At 39.6% G+C, this 17,963-nt stretch overlaps 1 protein-coding gene and 1 long non-coding RNA gene across 2 annotated transcripts in view; one reads left to right on the plus strand and one right to left on the minus strand.

Moving 5' to 3' along the window:
- Nucleotides 1-17,963, minus strand: part of FGD6 (FYVE, RhoGEF and PH domain containing 6) — a 72,115-nt gene that overhangs the window by 47,520 nt on the left and 6,632 nt on the right. Inside the window, exon 2 of the mRNA XM_064419741.1 lies at nucleotides 12,678-15,096. Within this exon, the coding sequence (XP_064275811.1) occupies nucleotides 12,678-15,096 (2,419 nt within the window). The remainder of the gene's footprint in view (nucleotides 1-12,677; nucleotides 15,097-17,963) is intronic.
- Nucleotides 5-2,242, plus strand: LOC135300375 (uncharacterized). Its single transcript, XR_010362261.1, has 3 exons — nucleotides 5-258; nucleotides 1,638-1,741; nucleotides 2,155-2,242. It is a non-coding gene; the product is annotated as an uncharacterized LOC135300375 (long non-coding RNA).

Below are 17,963 nucleotides of genomic sequence, written 5' to 3' on the forward strand. Positions count from 1 at the left end.
TTTCCAACTCCTTTAGAAGGCAAATAGTACTCTAAGGTTGACTGAGATCATTCAGAAAGATTCTCTGCCATGGAATGCTCCAACATTAAGTATTTTATAGTATATTGGAATGACTTCAAGTGTTAGCATCACCATAACTACTAAGAAGCAAGTTTCCACAGCTCCAAAGTATTTGCTAAAATAGATTCATCCACGCTACTGCTTTACACACATTTCCTTGTGATCTTCATTATTTTTAGATCTTTTTTCCTACTTTCAGTAAGTAATAAAATACGTGGGAATGCTGAATGAACAGAGCCTTGCACACAACACTCTGCTAAACGCTTCACTTCTCATCCTTTTGTTGTTTTAAAAGGAGTCTCCGGTATACTCTGCTTTATCCTTCTGCCTCTTTCTCCAGTATTTTATTGCATGTTTTTGTGGGTGTTTATGTTTGTTTATTTTTAAAGCAACCTTTCAACATGCAGGCAAAATTACCCAAACTGAAGTTCCTACTGAACTAAAAAATACATACCAGAACTTCAGAGGGCAACTTAACATGCCCTATTGTAATATTTCATCTCAAATCCTTTTAGTATCATTACAGCATTTCACCATCTTTTCACAGCTGCTTGCACCTCATTTTTCCCCAGACAGCAAGCAACTATTATTAGTGCTTATCAATTTTTAGGTTTAATCATCACCATTCCCTGCAATCAATTTTAGTTATTAAAGCATATTCAGCTGCTAGTTTTTAAAGACCTAAAAGCACACTGGATCTCTGTGTAGGCAATAGCTGATAACATTGTCATTTTTTTCATAGCCCCTCATACTCCCAGTAGCTGTAAGCATGCCTCACCAACTGTTTCCCTCCATGAATTCTTGTTGTACACTTCTGGAAAAATGCCTGAAGTAAAATACCTGAAGAAACAAAATGTTCTAATATTGTAATGTTCGTTTGGTCCTATCTAAAATCAGAATCTCTTTCGAGGAATATCTGTAAATAGAGAACTGAAATTAACATCCCAAAACAATTTAGGAAGTAATTCCCTGATTTGGGTGCTCAAACAACAGAAGATGCTCCTGGAAAGTCAAAGCAAAAGTGAAATCAATGCTTGGTTAATAACCCTTTTGTTTTGTTTTGTGAATTTCTTCTGCTTTTATTTAATGCTTCTTTTTAAAGACAGTCCAGTGTCTTTATTATTTAATTACTGCAGGTTTTTGGAAAAAGAAAATCAGTTCTAGAAAGCAAGCATACTTGGCAAAGCACTAAGATAATAAAGGATGCCAACCAAGATCATGCATGAGCTCCTGTGGAAGGTTTAAGAAAACACATGAAGAGATTAGTGATCAGCAAGATTAGTAAAATTACACCACTTTTTGGATGAGTTACATTTTGCTGCAATACCTCCCACCCACAACCAGCCTGAAGAGGTCAACACGAGCAAACCAGTGTAGAAAGCACAAGATGAATTTCATATCACTCATATCACTCATATCATTTCATATCAGATGCACCTGGAGCTTAACTGGAGCTTAATATTCACCTCTCATTTGAACATCAGAGTCTATGAACAACAGTGGCTTTTACCATTAGAGCTAAAAATATCCCATCCCCTGTCGTTGTCATGTCCTCCTGCTTTTCATTTCTCCTTCAGGCACACTGGACCATGAAGCAGCAAATGAAGATGAAATGCAGCCCAGGCCAGGGGGATTACTTTACAGCATCAGTCACCTCTCTGCTTTAACGACAGACTCACAGGTGGAAAAAGCCGAGGCTGAGATCACATCTCTCTTCTCTAGGGGTGGTGGACAGTGAGAAAGGCTGCTGGATGCTGCTGCCTCTCTCGCAGTGCTGATGTGGCTGCCAGCTCTGGAGACTGGTTGCCTTATTGCAGCCAAGCTGCTTGGGCTTCAACTTCTCTGCCAAAAATGGTGCTTTTTCACAGCAAGAGAGCAAGATAGCACGGTGCCCTCTCAAATATGATTTTACACAACAGCACTAACGTTATGCCATTTGTTCTTCTGCAGTAAGAAGTCAATTATATTAGTAAGTTCTTATTATTATTATGACTAATAACAAGAAAAAAGGCAACCAGACATGAATTTTTATTGGTGTGATCCCAAGGAACATGACAATGGATTTTGATCTTCTTTTTCTTTATATCTTTTAAGACTACCTAAATAGATCATGCCTGTGAGATTCACAAGTCCTTCTGTGAGTGATCCTGCCACAGGTGGCATGACAAGGAATAAAACAGACTTCTACAATGGTCTTTAAAATAAAAAAGCACCACAAAATAAGGGGCAAACAAACTAAACCAATGAATCCATGACTATTTGCATTGCTTAGCACTGTTGTACTATACTCTCTCCAGGCTGGTTAGGGAATTTTAAGGATTCAATTACAAATATAAACACTCCTCAAGAATCACAGCTAGAAAACAGAAACTACTAGCATCCAGCTGAGCAACTACAACTGAAAATACTTCCTGCACTCCAGGTTCCTTTTTCAAAATATCAATTTAAAGACTTCAATAATTGAAACAGAATTATTTTAAACAATATCATATGTACTGTATGCACTCATTAGTGTGCATTTTTTTTACAAAAAGCCAGGATCTTGATGACAAAAATACACTATTAAAAGAAAATCTCAATACAATCTATTTGAAATGCATTTTCAGAGTCATTTGCACTTGGAAATGTCTGCTGCCTCCTGGGCAATGGGCTGGCTGCTGAGAGGCCATGTGGAAATGCCAGGAGTTTGCTCTTGTCAAGACAAACACCAAGAACTACCTTCTTTGTCCCAGTCCTTACCTCTGGCACTCACTGGTTACACTGGGGACTTTTGGTCAAGGAGGATATCACAAACACTGTGAGAGCTGCCACGACATTTGGGCTGTTAGATCATGCCACTGGCAGCTCCTTCTATACTTGGCTGAGCACATTGCAGTTGCAAACTTCTGCACCTGACTTGCTTGAACCAGGTTATCCCAGCGTTTGCAGCCAGCAGCATTTGGTTTAGCATTTGTTATCCTCAGGTCAACACAGCACATACTACTTCCCTCAATGAGATGAAAGAAAAATACAGCTGACTCACATTCTAAGCCAAAAAAAAAAAAAGGTGCATTCCATTCTGTCAGTAATTCTTCAGGCACACTGTGATCAATAAAGTCATGCCCATATTTCCATGGCACAATTTTAAAAAGCACAGTTTAAGAAACAATGCAAACAAATCTCAAATGATCTCCTTATTTAGCTGCAACTTGCAAACGTGAGCTCCTAAGGCCAGAAGCACCCAAGGATGGCTCACCACAGGCAGCCTCCCGTGCTCACCGAAGTCATCCTCAGTGAGACCGTTTGTTGACAATTCCTTGGTTCCCTGGAAAGTTCAACATAAACACACATGCATGCTTCAGATGTTTCTACACTCACCACAGCAAAGCCACGTTAAAAAAGAAGAGGATAAAAAAGAGAGAGGTCTCACTTTAAAAGTCTGCAAGAAAACTGGTGCCCACAGTGGGACAGCTCAGCTTCTGAACAGCCAGGCACAGCTGACATCGGGACGAGCAGGACAGATTGACAAATAATCATGAATACTACCCAAGACCACAAGTGGGCTTCTATGGAATGCTTAAGAAAATATATAATGGGATAATTGATCAGCAAGATTAGTAAAGGCATCAATTACTGCACCTTTTGAACGAGTTACATTCTGCTGCAATACCTTCCTTCTACAACCAGCCTGAAGAAGTCAACACCAGCACATCTCCTTTCACAAGCCAGTCTAGAAAGAATAAAGATTAATTTCAATATCACTCTGGATGCACCTGGAGCCTAACCCGTCATAAATTCAGAACTGTCACCTGAACTTCAGACCTTCTGAACAACAGTGACTGTCTATCATTAGAGCTAAAATATCCCCTCCCTCACTGTTGTCTTCATGTCCCTTTGCTTTTCCATTCTGCTTTGGGCATATTGGACCACAAAGCAAAAAATGAGAGTGAAATGCAGCCTAGGCCAGGAGTCTTTCTTATCTTACCCGTTCCAGCAAAGGTGCCAAAAAAGAGATGATGCCAATGTAGCAGAATATGATCTAGGAGGGTACAATGGGACAGTACTGAGCCCTGGTACTGTAAAGTGAAATACCGTGGCAAAACTTAAGGACTTAAACCCTTGGCATGTAAATGGAAAGGGGTCCCTGCACTCGTGCTTTCCATCCCCACCAAATGCTGTGAGGGATTACCTGTCTCCCAGGGCAGGTAAAGAGAATTTACAGTCATGAGCATACTTTGCAGCATGACTTTAGAAATCACAGTTTAAAAAAGGTGTGAACAACTCTCAAATTATCTCCTTACAGAGATTTACAGCAGAATTTAGAGCTTTTTGCCTTCCCCTATCATTAATTCTTTTTTCATAGGAAGAGTTGCAATGCTCATGGGAAAGACCTTTGGAAGAAGCTCCTGGCAAAAACAATATGAAAAAGGACCAGAAAAATATGGCACTCATTCACAATCAGGACCTCTTATTCTAACTTCCCTCAATTCACAAAACAGACCCTAGTGGGATGAAGTACACTGGGAAAGGACAGCAGGATCAGAATAAAAACAACACTTCGTTCTCCAGTCACACACACAAAAAAAAGGAAAAACCACAAGAGAACTCTAGCACACACTAAATAGACTTCTGGAAAACTATAATGTAATTGTAACAAAAAAAGGTCAAAGCAAATGTATCAAATAGGAAAGGGAAAACTCTGACCAAGTGAGAACAAAACTCCCTGTTAATATTCATTTCAAATAAAATTGACCCTGCCAGAGCTACAATGACATTTCAATGCACAGCTACTTCTGCTCACTGTAGTCAGAGTTAATGCAAGGCCCTACCCAATATCTCCTCTATTGACTCAGCATTAGTTTTATGATTTTTGCATGACTATTCCTGAATCAGGGCTCCAATATCTCTCTTCAAACAGTTGCTCACTCAATTTAAAAATAATGCACATCCTATTGCACTTGAGATTTTTACATACCAGATATCGAGAAGATGACAAAAGAAAGCTGAGTAACAGATTACTCAAAAGGCAGTGACCTAGATCTGAAACAAAAATGGAGTGGCTTAGTTCCTAAACACACAACTCTGCATGCACGGGAGCTGATGCAGCTTCCTGGACATTATGTCAGAAAAGAGGGGATGAAATAGTTTAGTCAAGAGCAACAGACTAAAAGTAAAGAATAACTGAGCCGCTTGCAAGATTAGACCTGTGCTATTTCTTCCTCTAGTCTCTTGCACAAATTAGAAGAATGGGATTTAGACACTCTTTATAAACTTTTCATCTTATCTAAAAATCTGTACAGAACAGCTCACCCCCACAAACACCACTGGGAAAAAACCACAACAAAAAACCCAAGTGAACTCGGAGCAGTTGAAATCACTGAGCCATAAGGCTCAGGTTGCAACTTTCAAAATGGTAGATTTGGTAAAAAATGATGCATATTTATTTATATGCATCTTAAAGAATTCTTTAGTATTCTGCTTGAGTAGTAGCTTTTCATAAGCACAAAGATATTTCAAAGAAAAATTAAAACTTGCATAAACCTTATGTTTCTAAATAAAACTTACTGGATTCTAGCATCTAAAATAAAACCAGCATTTCTTTACCTATATTTTATCTAGTGCATTGAAACAACACAGCTGCACAGTTTTGTAAATCTATTCACTAAAACATATTTAACTAGGTCAAATAGAAATGCTGGGTAAATGTGGCATATTAATATCACTGTTGGCATTTAGATAAAAAACTAAGTTTATATTTTGATCACTTTCTTTACACACTTATTTTGTGCCACCTAAAAATCTTCCTGTTTTACACGTACATTACATTAGAATGCAGTTGGAATATCACTGTGCCACAGAGCTCCGCAAGCACATTTCCTGAGCTGATGCTGAAAATAACCCACAGGAAAAGGCTGCTGTTGAACATATAAATGGGTCTTTCATCAATTCTCATATCACATTTGACTCTCCACTCTGCATCTGATGTATTCTCTAGAGCTACGTTTTGCTAATTTGTATCACGGTTGGCAAAAGGAGACAGAGCGCACACGGTGGAGGCGGGGGAGAAAGGCCACCATCGGTGACAAATATGCAGCGTTAACTTAGCTTCCTCCGCCTTTAAGAAAAGGAAATGCATATGAAAAATGCCAAAATTAGGAAAAACACAAACACGCAATAAAAGAGGAAAGAAAAAGATAAAGCCCTGCAGATTAATTTCCGAAAGTGCGGGACACTTGGGTTCCGGTTAGCCACGACCAGGGGCTGGGAAGGAGCCCAGGGACGCAGCAGCTTGGTGCTTCCTTCGGGCTCCCACAAGGCCCACGAGCCACCCTCCAGCTGAGCCCAGGGCAACGCCACCGGAAGGACAAGGACATCCTTCTATTGTACCGGGGCAGCAATGGCAACAGAAGTCTGGACATTTTTCCTATCTGTCATGAGCATTTCTGCAGTGGGAAACAAAGGATAGCACAGTTTACCGTCAAAATGGCTCTTTTAATGCCATTTTTAATGTGGATTGCATGAGCATCAAGGTTAATATGTTGTAATTTTCTAGACTGGATAAGACTGACCAAAGTAGCCACCAGATTTTTGGAGAGCAGATGAGGATTCACCCAGCAGCTGGGCAGCGCTCACAGCACTGCCTGCCTCATCACCACTGACACCATCTTACTGCCTCTCACACTCACAAGCACACCCAGCCCTACCTACGCAAAATAAAAAGATAACATCGAGAATTGACACCACACCTGTTTTTATGCAGCACTTTTAATACCACCTGGTCACTTACAAGACTTTTGCTATTGCACCTCCAACTCTGTCAGAAGTTTCCCTGGCTGTGCCAGCCTTCTTCCCCCATGTCTTTCTTTTACCAAAATCAAGAGGGAGCCCTTAAAAAGAGGGATTAAACAAATATCAAAGACAAAAATTGTTTTTCACTACCACCTTGGGGATCTTCACAATTACTTCAATGTCATAAGACATTTTAAATATTTTCCTGACTGGACTGTACACCAGAATAACAGTATTGGAAAAATGTAGTTCTCCAACTTCTTTCTCTCCCTTATTGAAGATGGAGACAACCAGACCTCAGAATCTCTCTCACTGTCAAAACAGATTAAATCAGCACATCTCAGAAACATATTGTCATGCAAATGTGTCATGATTCTAATGAAGTTTCTATTTATTCTGATATTTTAAAAATTTTAAAAGAGGGAGAAGCAAGGGGAGAAAGTATCAGCATAGTTCTACCAGTTTGCTTAAGAAGATTTTAGTATTTTTCCAGAGTGCCTATTTTCTCCTTACAGTATATGCATTTTATTTCAGGTTGTATAGCAGACTACACTGCAAAGCTGTATAACTGAATGACACTCCAATGCTAAGGAAAACTTCTCTTACTGGAAAAGCAGACCATGGAGACACTGACTGACATAAAGTTTCTTGGAAAGAAAGAAAAGAAAACCCAAAACAGTCCATATGCTCTCCTGAGTAAAAAAAAAATAACCGCAAGCCTTCCACATAGCTTGACATGCCACACTTGTGGTAAAAAATAATTAACCTGACAATACAAAATAGAGGAATTCCAGACCCAAGGATCCCAGCACTTGCATTTTCCCCTAATTCCTTATGTCAAACATCAATATTCCCAAGCAGCTGTACTACTACCACTTCTCACCAATATTCCCATGCCTACCTCTGATTAGACATGCCTACCAATTACAGAATTTGTTTTTTCGTGGTCTAGAAGAGCAAAAAGTGACAAGTCAGCAAAAACAGCTTATTCCTTTTATGTGATAGGCACGCATTGCTTTGTCAATTCCATCTGTTCCCACCTCAGGGGCTGGGGCTGCCGGAGAGGCTGTGCAGTCAGCCTGGGCACCGCGAGCGGAGCCCTCGGAGTCACCGCCGAGTGACAAACCCTCCGAGCCGGCAGAGGCCACAAAGGACCGAGGGGAAACGAAAGGCAGGCTCAAGGAAGCACAACACAAAAAGAAAGCCAGTGCCAACACATGACCAAGGATAATGAAGCCTGAGAGAAAAGCTAAATAGCCATTATCAAAGCTCTTTCATTAAAACCTGAAGGGCAATGGCAGAGAAAGAATTTTATGTACAACCAAGGAAGGCAGAAGCCAGCTAGACACACGGGGGGACTGGAAAACGAGGCAAAACTGCAGAGCTGATGCAGACAAAGGAACCAACCTTCTTCAGATCAGAAAATAATATTTGAGAAATTGATGAAAAATTAAAAATATATATCTCTAGATACATGGCCTCTACTTAACAACAAGTTACATCATTCCAAAAAAATTCAATAAAAAGAAGACACGGGTGTAACACATCCAGTACCTAAGACGTATTTTTGTGCATTCAAATCTCACCATAAGAATTTGAACGTGCAATATTCTAGATGCTATTTAGATCTTGCAGTATTTTATTATTTAATGTTTCTGAATAGGAATTTTGCAATTACAAAAAAAAAAAACAAACAAAAAAGACACAAAAAACCCCCACCACAACATCAAAGAGGAATATGTATCAAAGCAAAGTGCTTAACCATGCAGATTTCAGTATGAAATTCAATATTCCATGAAGGTTTTCATGAACACTTAATTGACCTCTGGGGACTCAGTCCCCAAAGCAGAATTGAGTACAGAAAACTAAACTTGTATTCTGCATTGACATGCTCATTTTTGGAAAACCAATGGATTATTCTAAATCAGTAGATGTGGGTAAAATATGTAGTAATATTTGATTAAACCAGCACTGAAATCATAAAGGGTTGTTGTCACATGGTACTCCCCCTCTCCAGGCCTTTCCAAAGATAAGCCCTAGCTGGAAAGACAATGACACAGTGATAAATAAATTAGCAGTCATGTACATTTGCAACATCTTCAAGGAACACTGTCAAAAGTAGCCAGTAAATACAGCATGCTATTCCCTGAAAGCTGAAGGAGTAGACTCACTCAACCTAAAATACAACTGTCTTGCATAGGAAAATGTAATACCAAAAGGAAGACCACAAACAAAACCCAAAACAAACAAACAAACCAAAAACCCAAACATACAAAAAAACCCCACAAAACTCAGCAATCCCAGAGAGCTGCATTTCCTGTGTTATCTGACTGGATAACGATATTTAAAACTTCTTTTACACTTACCAGCACACTTTCTATCTCACAGCATCTAGTCTTCACTCACTTTGTTTATAGAGTACTCATAAATGCACATTCATCTAAATTATCCATTTTAAATTGGCAGTTAAACAGGTAGGCTAGACCAAAAAAAACCAATCCTTAAACACCACTTTGAAAGACTTCTTTTTTGTATAGTGGAAACAAAATATAGACTATCTGCTCCCAAGCTACTGACATTATTTACTTTATTGAGAATATTCCCCTGAACTACTTAACAAAAACCGAATCCATTCTGACTCTCAGCAGCAGCACCTGTTCCACCTCAGTGGTTCATACACCAGATCAGGACCCTGACTCTCTTCCTTTCAAAGCCAAGCCTTCTCTTTTCAGTAGAAAGGAGGTTGACATCAAATATCTCAGGAATGAAATCCTGACAATTGCTACCTACCATTAATTACCCAGGCCTGCCACTTGCATGTAATTCCCTGTGGGAAGGCTCAAGCAAACAAAACATAGCTGAATTAAATGTGACATATGAAGTTCAGATAAAAGCATCAAAAGCCATTACCATTCTCCATTAAAGCACACCGGTTTCACCAGATGGGATTGTGAGGAAATTCCGCTGTAACCACCAAAGCATTGAGTACATTATCAAAATTTTATTTCTTCCTCCAGAAAGAAACGTAGCATGAGCTGAAGACACCACTGAACTCTTCTGGTAATGGCAAGACTGGCATTCAGACTTCATATACTCAATGTGCTATTATGACTAGAAATTATGACTATTGGTCTGAATTTCTCAGAAGAACAATCTCATTTATACATTGGTTTTAATCATTACATAATTTGCTTTGAGATCCCCATTAGCAGTGCATTACAGGAATTTGTGTGCCACAATCTGAAAAAGAGCTGAGTGCATGTTCTGACAGGCTGGGGAAAATGCAAGAGGCAATTATTTCAGTAACAACAGCAGCACTGTTTCTCTAACTGGTTCTATAATACAGCCTGGCCCAGGAAATGATAAAAAGCTCTTACAGAGCTATGCAGAAAGGGTAAGACAACATTGATAAGGAAGCTTCAAAGGATTTGAGATAATACTGGATGGGAGAACTGGAGAAGTTGCCTGCCTGGCCTGTCTGGGCGAGGACCCTTGCACCTCCCAAGGCAGAGCCAAAACGAATATTCATCCCTGCTCTCCCAGCAGCACTGATCCAGGTCAGGAGACTACTGTACTTGTGTCCCCTTTTTTTCCCTAGGGATTTCTTTATTCTCTAAAATCTGTTAAAGTAACTACATGCATTACTTGTTTCCTAAGGTAGCTTCCAACTATTTAATTTGATTTAAAAGAAGCACATAAATGGCTCTAGTTCTTGTTTTCTATGGGTGCTTTTTAAAGAAAAACAATACAAACCCAGCCAAGGACATCCAACTTAGGGAGCAGCTTCAGATGTACTTGTGCCAGAGAGACCACTTAAACCCTTATATCACCATTGGTACTGGGGAAGGTTTGTGTGGACAGGGAATAACAATAAATCTCACACATTTAGTCAGATAAGGAAACTACAGAATTTCACTTCAGGAGCAACTGCAATCTCACATCTACTATGCTTCATACAGCAAAACTATCCTTTTCCTAAAGCAGACAGCTATTCACTTGTATTCAGAACAAAACAACACAAATCAAAATGAGTCACATAAACACATGAAATGCATCCTTATGCAAGTTTGTGTACCTAAGAAGGGTGTACCCTCACCCTTCTTAGGTACACCAAATTGAGGAAATACCAAGAGAGTGTGGTCAAAATCCTTGAAAGATGCTCAAAGATTACACTTACACAAAAAGCATACACTCTGTCAGGAAATTAAAGTACACCAAAGACAAAACTAAGAAACACCCTGCTGTAAACTATAAATATACTCAACAACCACTTGAATGAATGTACCAGTACCTAGCCCATAACTAGAAATCCTATTTTCCATTATAAGGTTTCACCCTTCCCAACAAACAGACCCATGCTGATAATATTAGCTATAAAACAATTAACATAGGATGCCCCTTAAAATATTTGTCTCTTCCTATATAAGAACACAGATTCTTTGGAACATGTGTTTACTATACACACATCCAAAATGAAACAAAGCTTAGTAACTCTCAGTGAAAAATGAAGTTAAATGTGACTATCTAGAAGCTATTTTTTTATTCTTGTCATTATGCATATGTTCTCAATAGTGTGAAGAAGTTTGCTGGGGACTTTGAAATATACAGGCTGCATTTTTGATTCAAATCCTTATTGCTGGTTTGAGATAAAGCTTTAGGATCTGCAAGATAAACTGACCAGCTGAAGTTAAGAAATTGCACGACACCATGTAGGGACAAAGCGATGCTTTACCTGTTACCACACTGACAGGCACACTAAGTGATGCTGTTTAGGGAGAACACACGAGTCTGGCCACTCCCTGTGGCCCATTTCTCTTCCCAGCATCAATCACAGCAATACAAATATTAAAAGAACTATTCCTGCCTATTCAATTTAGCAGCCATTTTGGATGTAGAATCACAAAATCATTAAGGTTGGAAAACACCTCAAAGATCACTCAGCCCAACTGTTAAACCAGCACTGCCATGTTCATCACTAAACTGTGTCCCCAAGTGTCACACACTTTTCTTGAACACTTCCAGGGACAGTGATTTCACCACTTCCTTTGGTAGTCTATTCCAGTGCCTAACCTATCCTTTCAGCGGATAAATTTTTCTTAATATCAGTTCTAAACCTCCCTGGGGCAAATGGAGGCTGTTTCCTCATATTTATGAGCCTGTCCAATCCCTGTTTGAATCTGCTGACACTATCTGTCTCCACTGCCTCCTGAGCTAAAGAAACACAGCAGAAACCTGCAGAGTTACCAAACCCCATCACGCTAATGTTCTATGAGTCACACAGAAATTGTGCACCACTACCACCTTTGCTGGGAGCACAGACAGATTCAGAAGACTCACTGTATTTAGAGAGGCAGTAGATTCTGCTATACCCGAAAAAGCTTTCCAGACCTGATACAGAATTTGCATAACCAAAAGCTTGTCTGCTCTTCCCAGCTCTATCAACAGATCTAAAAATATATTCACCCCCCCTACAAACCCAGCAACTATGCACTCTTTGGATAGTTATTCCAGCTCATCGTGAGACTGGCAAGGTTCATTCCTCCCCATTGAAGTATTCTTGAATACAAATAATGACTGTATTTGATTTGCTTTAATTAAACCTGGAAAGGTTTCCCAAATTTTGAGGAATATATGAAGAATAACTAGCTTACTTTTCCTTTTGACTCACTGCCATGTGCAAGGATTTTTTAAACCACAAAAAACTACAGAAAGATATACAGGAACACCTGTCCTGCTGACATTTAATGGAAAAGGTACAGCCTCTCAAGTTATCATTTAAACATATTTACAACCAACAGAGTTACAATGTAGCTTTACTCTGTTTAACTTCCCTTTTCTCGTTATTTTACCTGTCAAGTCTCCAACGCCTGCTTGTAGCTTCACAAGGCTCCTCAACTTCATAGAAGTCAGTGCTCTGGTCTTCCATGCTGCTGGAGTTCTGCCATTCAGAGCAGAGATTTCTCCTAGCACCCATAGCAAAAGGCAAGTTCTCATACTCAGGTATTTCCTCATAGTGACGCACATTCTCATACTCTGGGTCACAAGTGCTGGTTACAGAATTCAAAGGCATTTGGAACAAATTCTCTCCCACAAATCCATGTCTTTCAAAAGACTCCAGCCTTTGGTTATTTCGCATCTCGGGCTGACTTCTGTTTCTCTGCCTCTTCTTCTGTAATACCGGACTACTTATTTCTACGGAATGTGCCTTGGCAGATTTAGTTTTCCTTTCACTGCCCACAGACCCTATATTACTGCTGTTGTTTCCATACCCATTCCCATTGGAAAGGTTGGCAATAGCACTCTCCACTGACTGGCTGCCTTTAGACAGAAATTTTTGGAAGTCACTTTTCTTTAAGCAAACCGACAGTTTCATGTTCAGAAGCTTTTTCAAACTATTTTTCTTCTGATGGTCTTTGCAGGGCTTGTCTGTCCTGTCCATGTCCACAGCAGAGAGAGACTTGGCCCTAGGCTTCGTCACAACAGTCAAGTGGCTGAAACTGGCGGCAGTTTTCAATGATTCAGAATTTCCTGAAAACGGAAGAATAGGATGAGGTAACTTCCAGACGGGTTTTTCAGAAGAACGTTTGGGTATGTCACAAGACGAAAGTGCATCCTGCTCCTTGGCTCGTGGATGTGCAAAGTGAGATCCTTCTAGAAGGCTGTTTGATTTGTCTTCACTGGAGGTGTAAGAACTTTTGTCCACAAGCTCTGCTGAAGCAGCTTTTTTCAGCAGGCCAGCAGCTGGAAGGCCATGCCTCTGTGGTTTCTTAGGAATAACTTTTGGGGAACTCTCATCCTTTGTTTTAACTTCTTTATTTTCCAAGTTCTGTGGGGAAACACGGAGGCTGTTGGCAGCAGGTGAATGCTGACTGCTTGCCAATTTGAGCTGCTTTGGCAAACTCATGGACAGGGTATCACACCTGACAAAGTCAGTCCTTCTGTCCACAGCATCTAGCATACTGGTGTCATCTGCTATCTCCTCCGTGAAGTTATGGTCTGCATTTAAAGAAGATTCAACATGTCTCCCCAAATCAGGACTTCCGTGTGAAAACTGAGGCAAAAGATTTTGTGAAGCTGACTCTTTGACAGCAGGCTCCTTTACCTGAGACATTTTTTCTGCATTGCTTTGAGTTACCTCACATTTTTCAGGATGAAACACTTCTGCATTATTATTATAACAAACACTTTGACCAAGAACATTAATTCTTGCTGGCTTTTTAAAGCTTTGGTCCACAATACTATAAGAATCTTTCTCTGAATTAGATGGTTCCTTTGTTCCTTCTCCTGTGCTGTCTATGCCATCCTGACGGACTAGACATGCAGCACGTGGCTTTCTTGGCTTAGGGATAGGAAGCACTTTGAAGCTCAGAACTGAAGATATTTCAGGGGATGCTTTATCAGCATCTGCTTTCATCCCTACTTCACCTGAAAACATCCTATTGCTGCTCAAATTTTCATTCTCTAGAGTTTCCTTGTCCAATGGGGAAGAACAACTGTGACTATTTTCAATCAAACTAGGACAAATTTGAGGCATCTGAAACTCATCAGCAACAATCTTATCATCAGCATTTTGTTGCTTCCCTTTAATTACCTCAGAAGATGACGAAGATTGTACAAGTTCCATAAACTCTATTTTAACATCATTCTTGGAACTGCTGCCATTCCCTTTGTCAAATTTGTCTGCATACCTGTGCCTCACAGGACTGCTGTTAGGAAACACACCATGAGTTAGGACATCCTTAAGTTTCTCTTCCAAAATGCTGGCTTTCAAAACCACCTGACTTCTACTTGCCAATTTTTCATTGTGACTATCCCCCAGAGACAGAGCATTTCTTTCACCAAGCTTGATGTTTTCTAAGGTGTCAAAGTGCTCGAGAATGATCTGAGTTTTACAGGTGCTCTCTCCATTTCCAAGTTTATGAAAGCATTCAAATTTGCAAGGTGACACAGGTAGAATATATGCTGTATTTCCAGTACTCCCTTCTGAGGTTTCATTTTTATAGTTCAAATGGTCTAGAGTTTGAGAAGAATCTTCCCTGTGCTCCTCAAAGCTTTTTGTGCTTTTTCGTGTAGACAATGGAGGTTTAACTTCTGGGATGGAGGAGCTCTTGAGAACCTTTGGTTTGGGTGCAATTGCTGGCTTGGTTTTCCTTGCTGCTTGTATCCCACCAGAAAGTACAATATCAGGCTTCGGTGCGACAGGGGGAGGCGCTGCCTTGTGTCCTAGGACAAATTTTGGTTTGGGGGCCACTGGTGGCTTCTTAATTTCTAGGAAGGATGGAAAACAAAGACTTTAGTCACCACTGCCCAAAGAACAACTTCACCTGCAATAGTTAGAAAGCATTAAAAGCTTTCTAACATTTGTGATCTACAGGAACTCAATGTGTGAATGAATACATTTTTCTCTTAAAAGCATGCCCTCCTTCCCTACACCACTTCTTTACTAGTTGCCTGCCTTTGTTTTAATAGACACATCAAGGAGTGGTAGGGAAGTTTTCAAGGTCTTTTCATAAGCAAACAGTTTAACATAATATTAGTACATGTCCTCCCTCACATGCTAAAGTCTGATGCCAAGAAAAGCAGAGCAGATTTGCCTGGTTCTGCAGTTTTAACTGTAATACCATTTAAAAATGCTGCAAGTATGTTAAGTGCCACACATATAATAAACCACAAAGACAATAGGACAGCCAGAATAGCAACCAGGACAGTTCTGTCCCTTCCTCCACTACTTTGAGAAAAGGGTAACCTAAAATTCCTCGTTCCCTTCCTCTCCTCTTCAGACAATACTGAGATGAATTTCTGTTCCAGTTGCAAAACTGGCATATCACTACCAACAGTTCAGTTAGTCTGTGGTATGAATTTAATGCAGTAATTTGTAGCAAGGCAGTACCTTTTTATTGTAAAACACTATTTCTGTGCCTTGTACAAAACTACTCTTCCCAACTTGTCTGAACTAGAAACAGTCACCACTATTATGAATTATGATCCACTTGGCACAACAAGATGACAAACCCCAGGGAGTGTACAGCACTCAAGAAAAGGAGCTCATGAGGAACTTTGAGATTGTGGAGTTTTGATCCTGTTGTTTGAGTGGTTTTTTGTTGGCTTTGTGTTGTGGTTGCTTTTTTTTAAAGTATGTCTGAAACATTTGAATATTTCAGGAGATTATTTACGACCAATTCATTTCCATATGCTGGAACATTTTCAGATTTCTAAGAGCTTTGAGCGTTTTTTGATATGTGCAAATTTATAAAGTAAACTAGTATCTCGCGCTGTTTATGTATCACCTCTGTATTTACTACCCCTATTTTGATCAATATTTTAATATACTCTCAGTAATTCATATACATGTTAAATAACACCCTCAAGAAAACATGTTGGTTAATGTTTCACATGCAAATAGATAGGGTAGGGCATTGATTTATTGTTCTCTTTGAAATGTGGGTTTGGTGTTTGGTTGTGTTTTACCACCATTATTACTACAGATATGCACTGTATCTTAATCTCTAGTTTAGATTAGAATGAAGTTTCAAAGTTTAGGTTTGTTTTGTGGGGATTTGTTTGCTTGAAGGAAATCTATATAGGTAAAAAATAAAATTTAAAAAGGGGGCAGATGCCCTCAGTTGTAACTATTTCCTAAACAGCAAGGCACTGCTCTAAGAGAGAGCCAGAAACAGTAAAACCATGTTTTTCCAGGACATTAATCACTAAATGGTACCCAGACTGCCTGTACCCACACTTAGAATGCCTGTCCTTGCTCCCATTATATTAGTGAAGAGATAAACCTCTGATGGCAGAGTCTCTGATGTGTCTCATGGAAGAAACAATTTTTTAAGACGTTTTACAAGAGGGAATCCAGAATTTCTTCCCAAAGGTACAACTTCCTATAGCCATTGTCAACAGTGACCCAAGTACCACTTACTGCCAAGGCTATCCCCACCTTCTGCAACTCCTCTAAAGGGAAATTTCCCACAGAGAGATGAATCAACAATTTGCTAGGAAAAAAATAAAATTAACTCTTTAGGCGGGTGACTACTGATCCTGAACAGCAAAAGAGCTGTACACTCACTTTCAGACAAGTCAACAGCTTATGCAATTGGAATATGAAGTGATGGCAATAAAGGAGCATGTGTTCCATGGTACAAAAACAAAGAAGGCATGCCCAGATTGTCATAGAACACAACACAGTAGTAAACCTGGGCCGTGTTCAGTAATATTTACCAAGTTATTAAAGCTCCCTGGAAACAGGAGAGAGACAGGCTGCTTTGGAACCCTTCCTGATGCCCCAGTGAGAGAAACAGACTGACAAAGATACAGGAGATTAAACACTGGCTAGGTAAGCAGTATCCTGTGGATTATTTTTCCCACACACAAACTGAAGTTCATAAACCTTGCAAGTTTCTCTCTCTATTGTGGGAGTGCCTAAGATTTTGGATACCACCAAACCAGATTACTCTGCACGGCTTTTAACTAGTATTTATTAGGGAGCACACTCCAAAGTTATGATGTGACACCATTACCTGAATATAAACTATCAAAAACTTCCATGGTTTTATTAAAACAAAACCATGGAAATGTAAAGAAAAGCAAAACAAACAGACCAGTTTGTAAGTCAGTGGAAGAAACCTGGATAATGAACAGAGCAGAAAAATTCACTCCTGATAATAAGTGCAATTCAACGTGATTTCTGAAGCCTACTAGAATTTTTCAAATTACTTCAATGTTAAAAAGCATTCACAGACAGAAGAGACCAGCAAATTGTGTGGGATAATAAAGACACCACTGTCTGCTTGAAACTGATTGCACATTACATCCAGAGTAGATATGGCTCAATGTATTAACAGGCACATTACAGTCTCGGTATCAATACAGATCTGCAGTCAAGTGCTCCATCAGAAAGGAATGTGGTGAAGAGCCCTTTCAAACATAAATGTGATGTGAGAGGAAAGACTCCAGGAAGGGAATGCATACCAGTAGTTTTCCTCAACAAAGTATCTTTAAGTTTCTGAAGAATACAAGCAATGAACTACTTAGAAAAAAATTACAGCAGCTGACAAGGGTGAAAGTATAGTAGATTGACATTAGAAATTGAGAATTAAACTTCAGTTGCTTATAAACTAATGCAATTCACTGTT

Source organism: Passer domesticus, chromosome 5 (assembly GCF_036417665.1).
Source record: "Passer domesticus isolate bPasDom1 chromosome 5, bPasDom1.hap1, whole genome shotgun sequence".
Lineage (NCBI taxonomy): Eukaryota > Metazoa > Chordata > Aves > Passeriformes > Passeridae > Passer > Passer domesticus.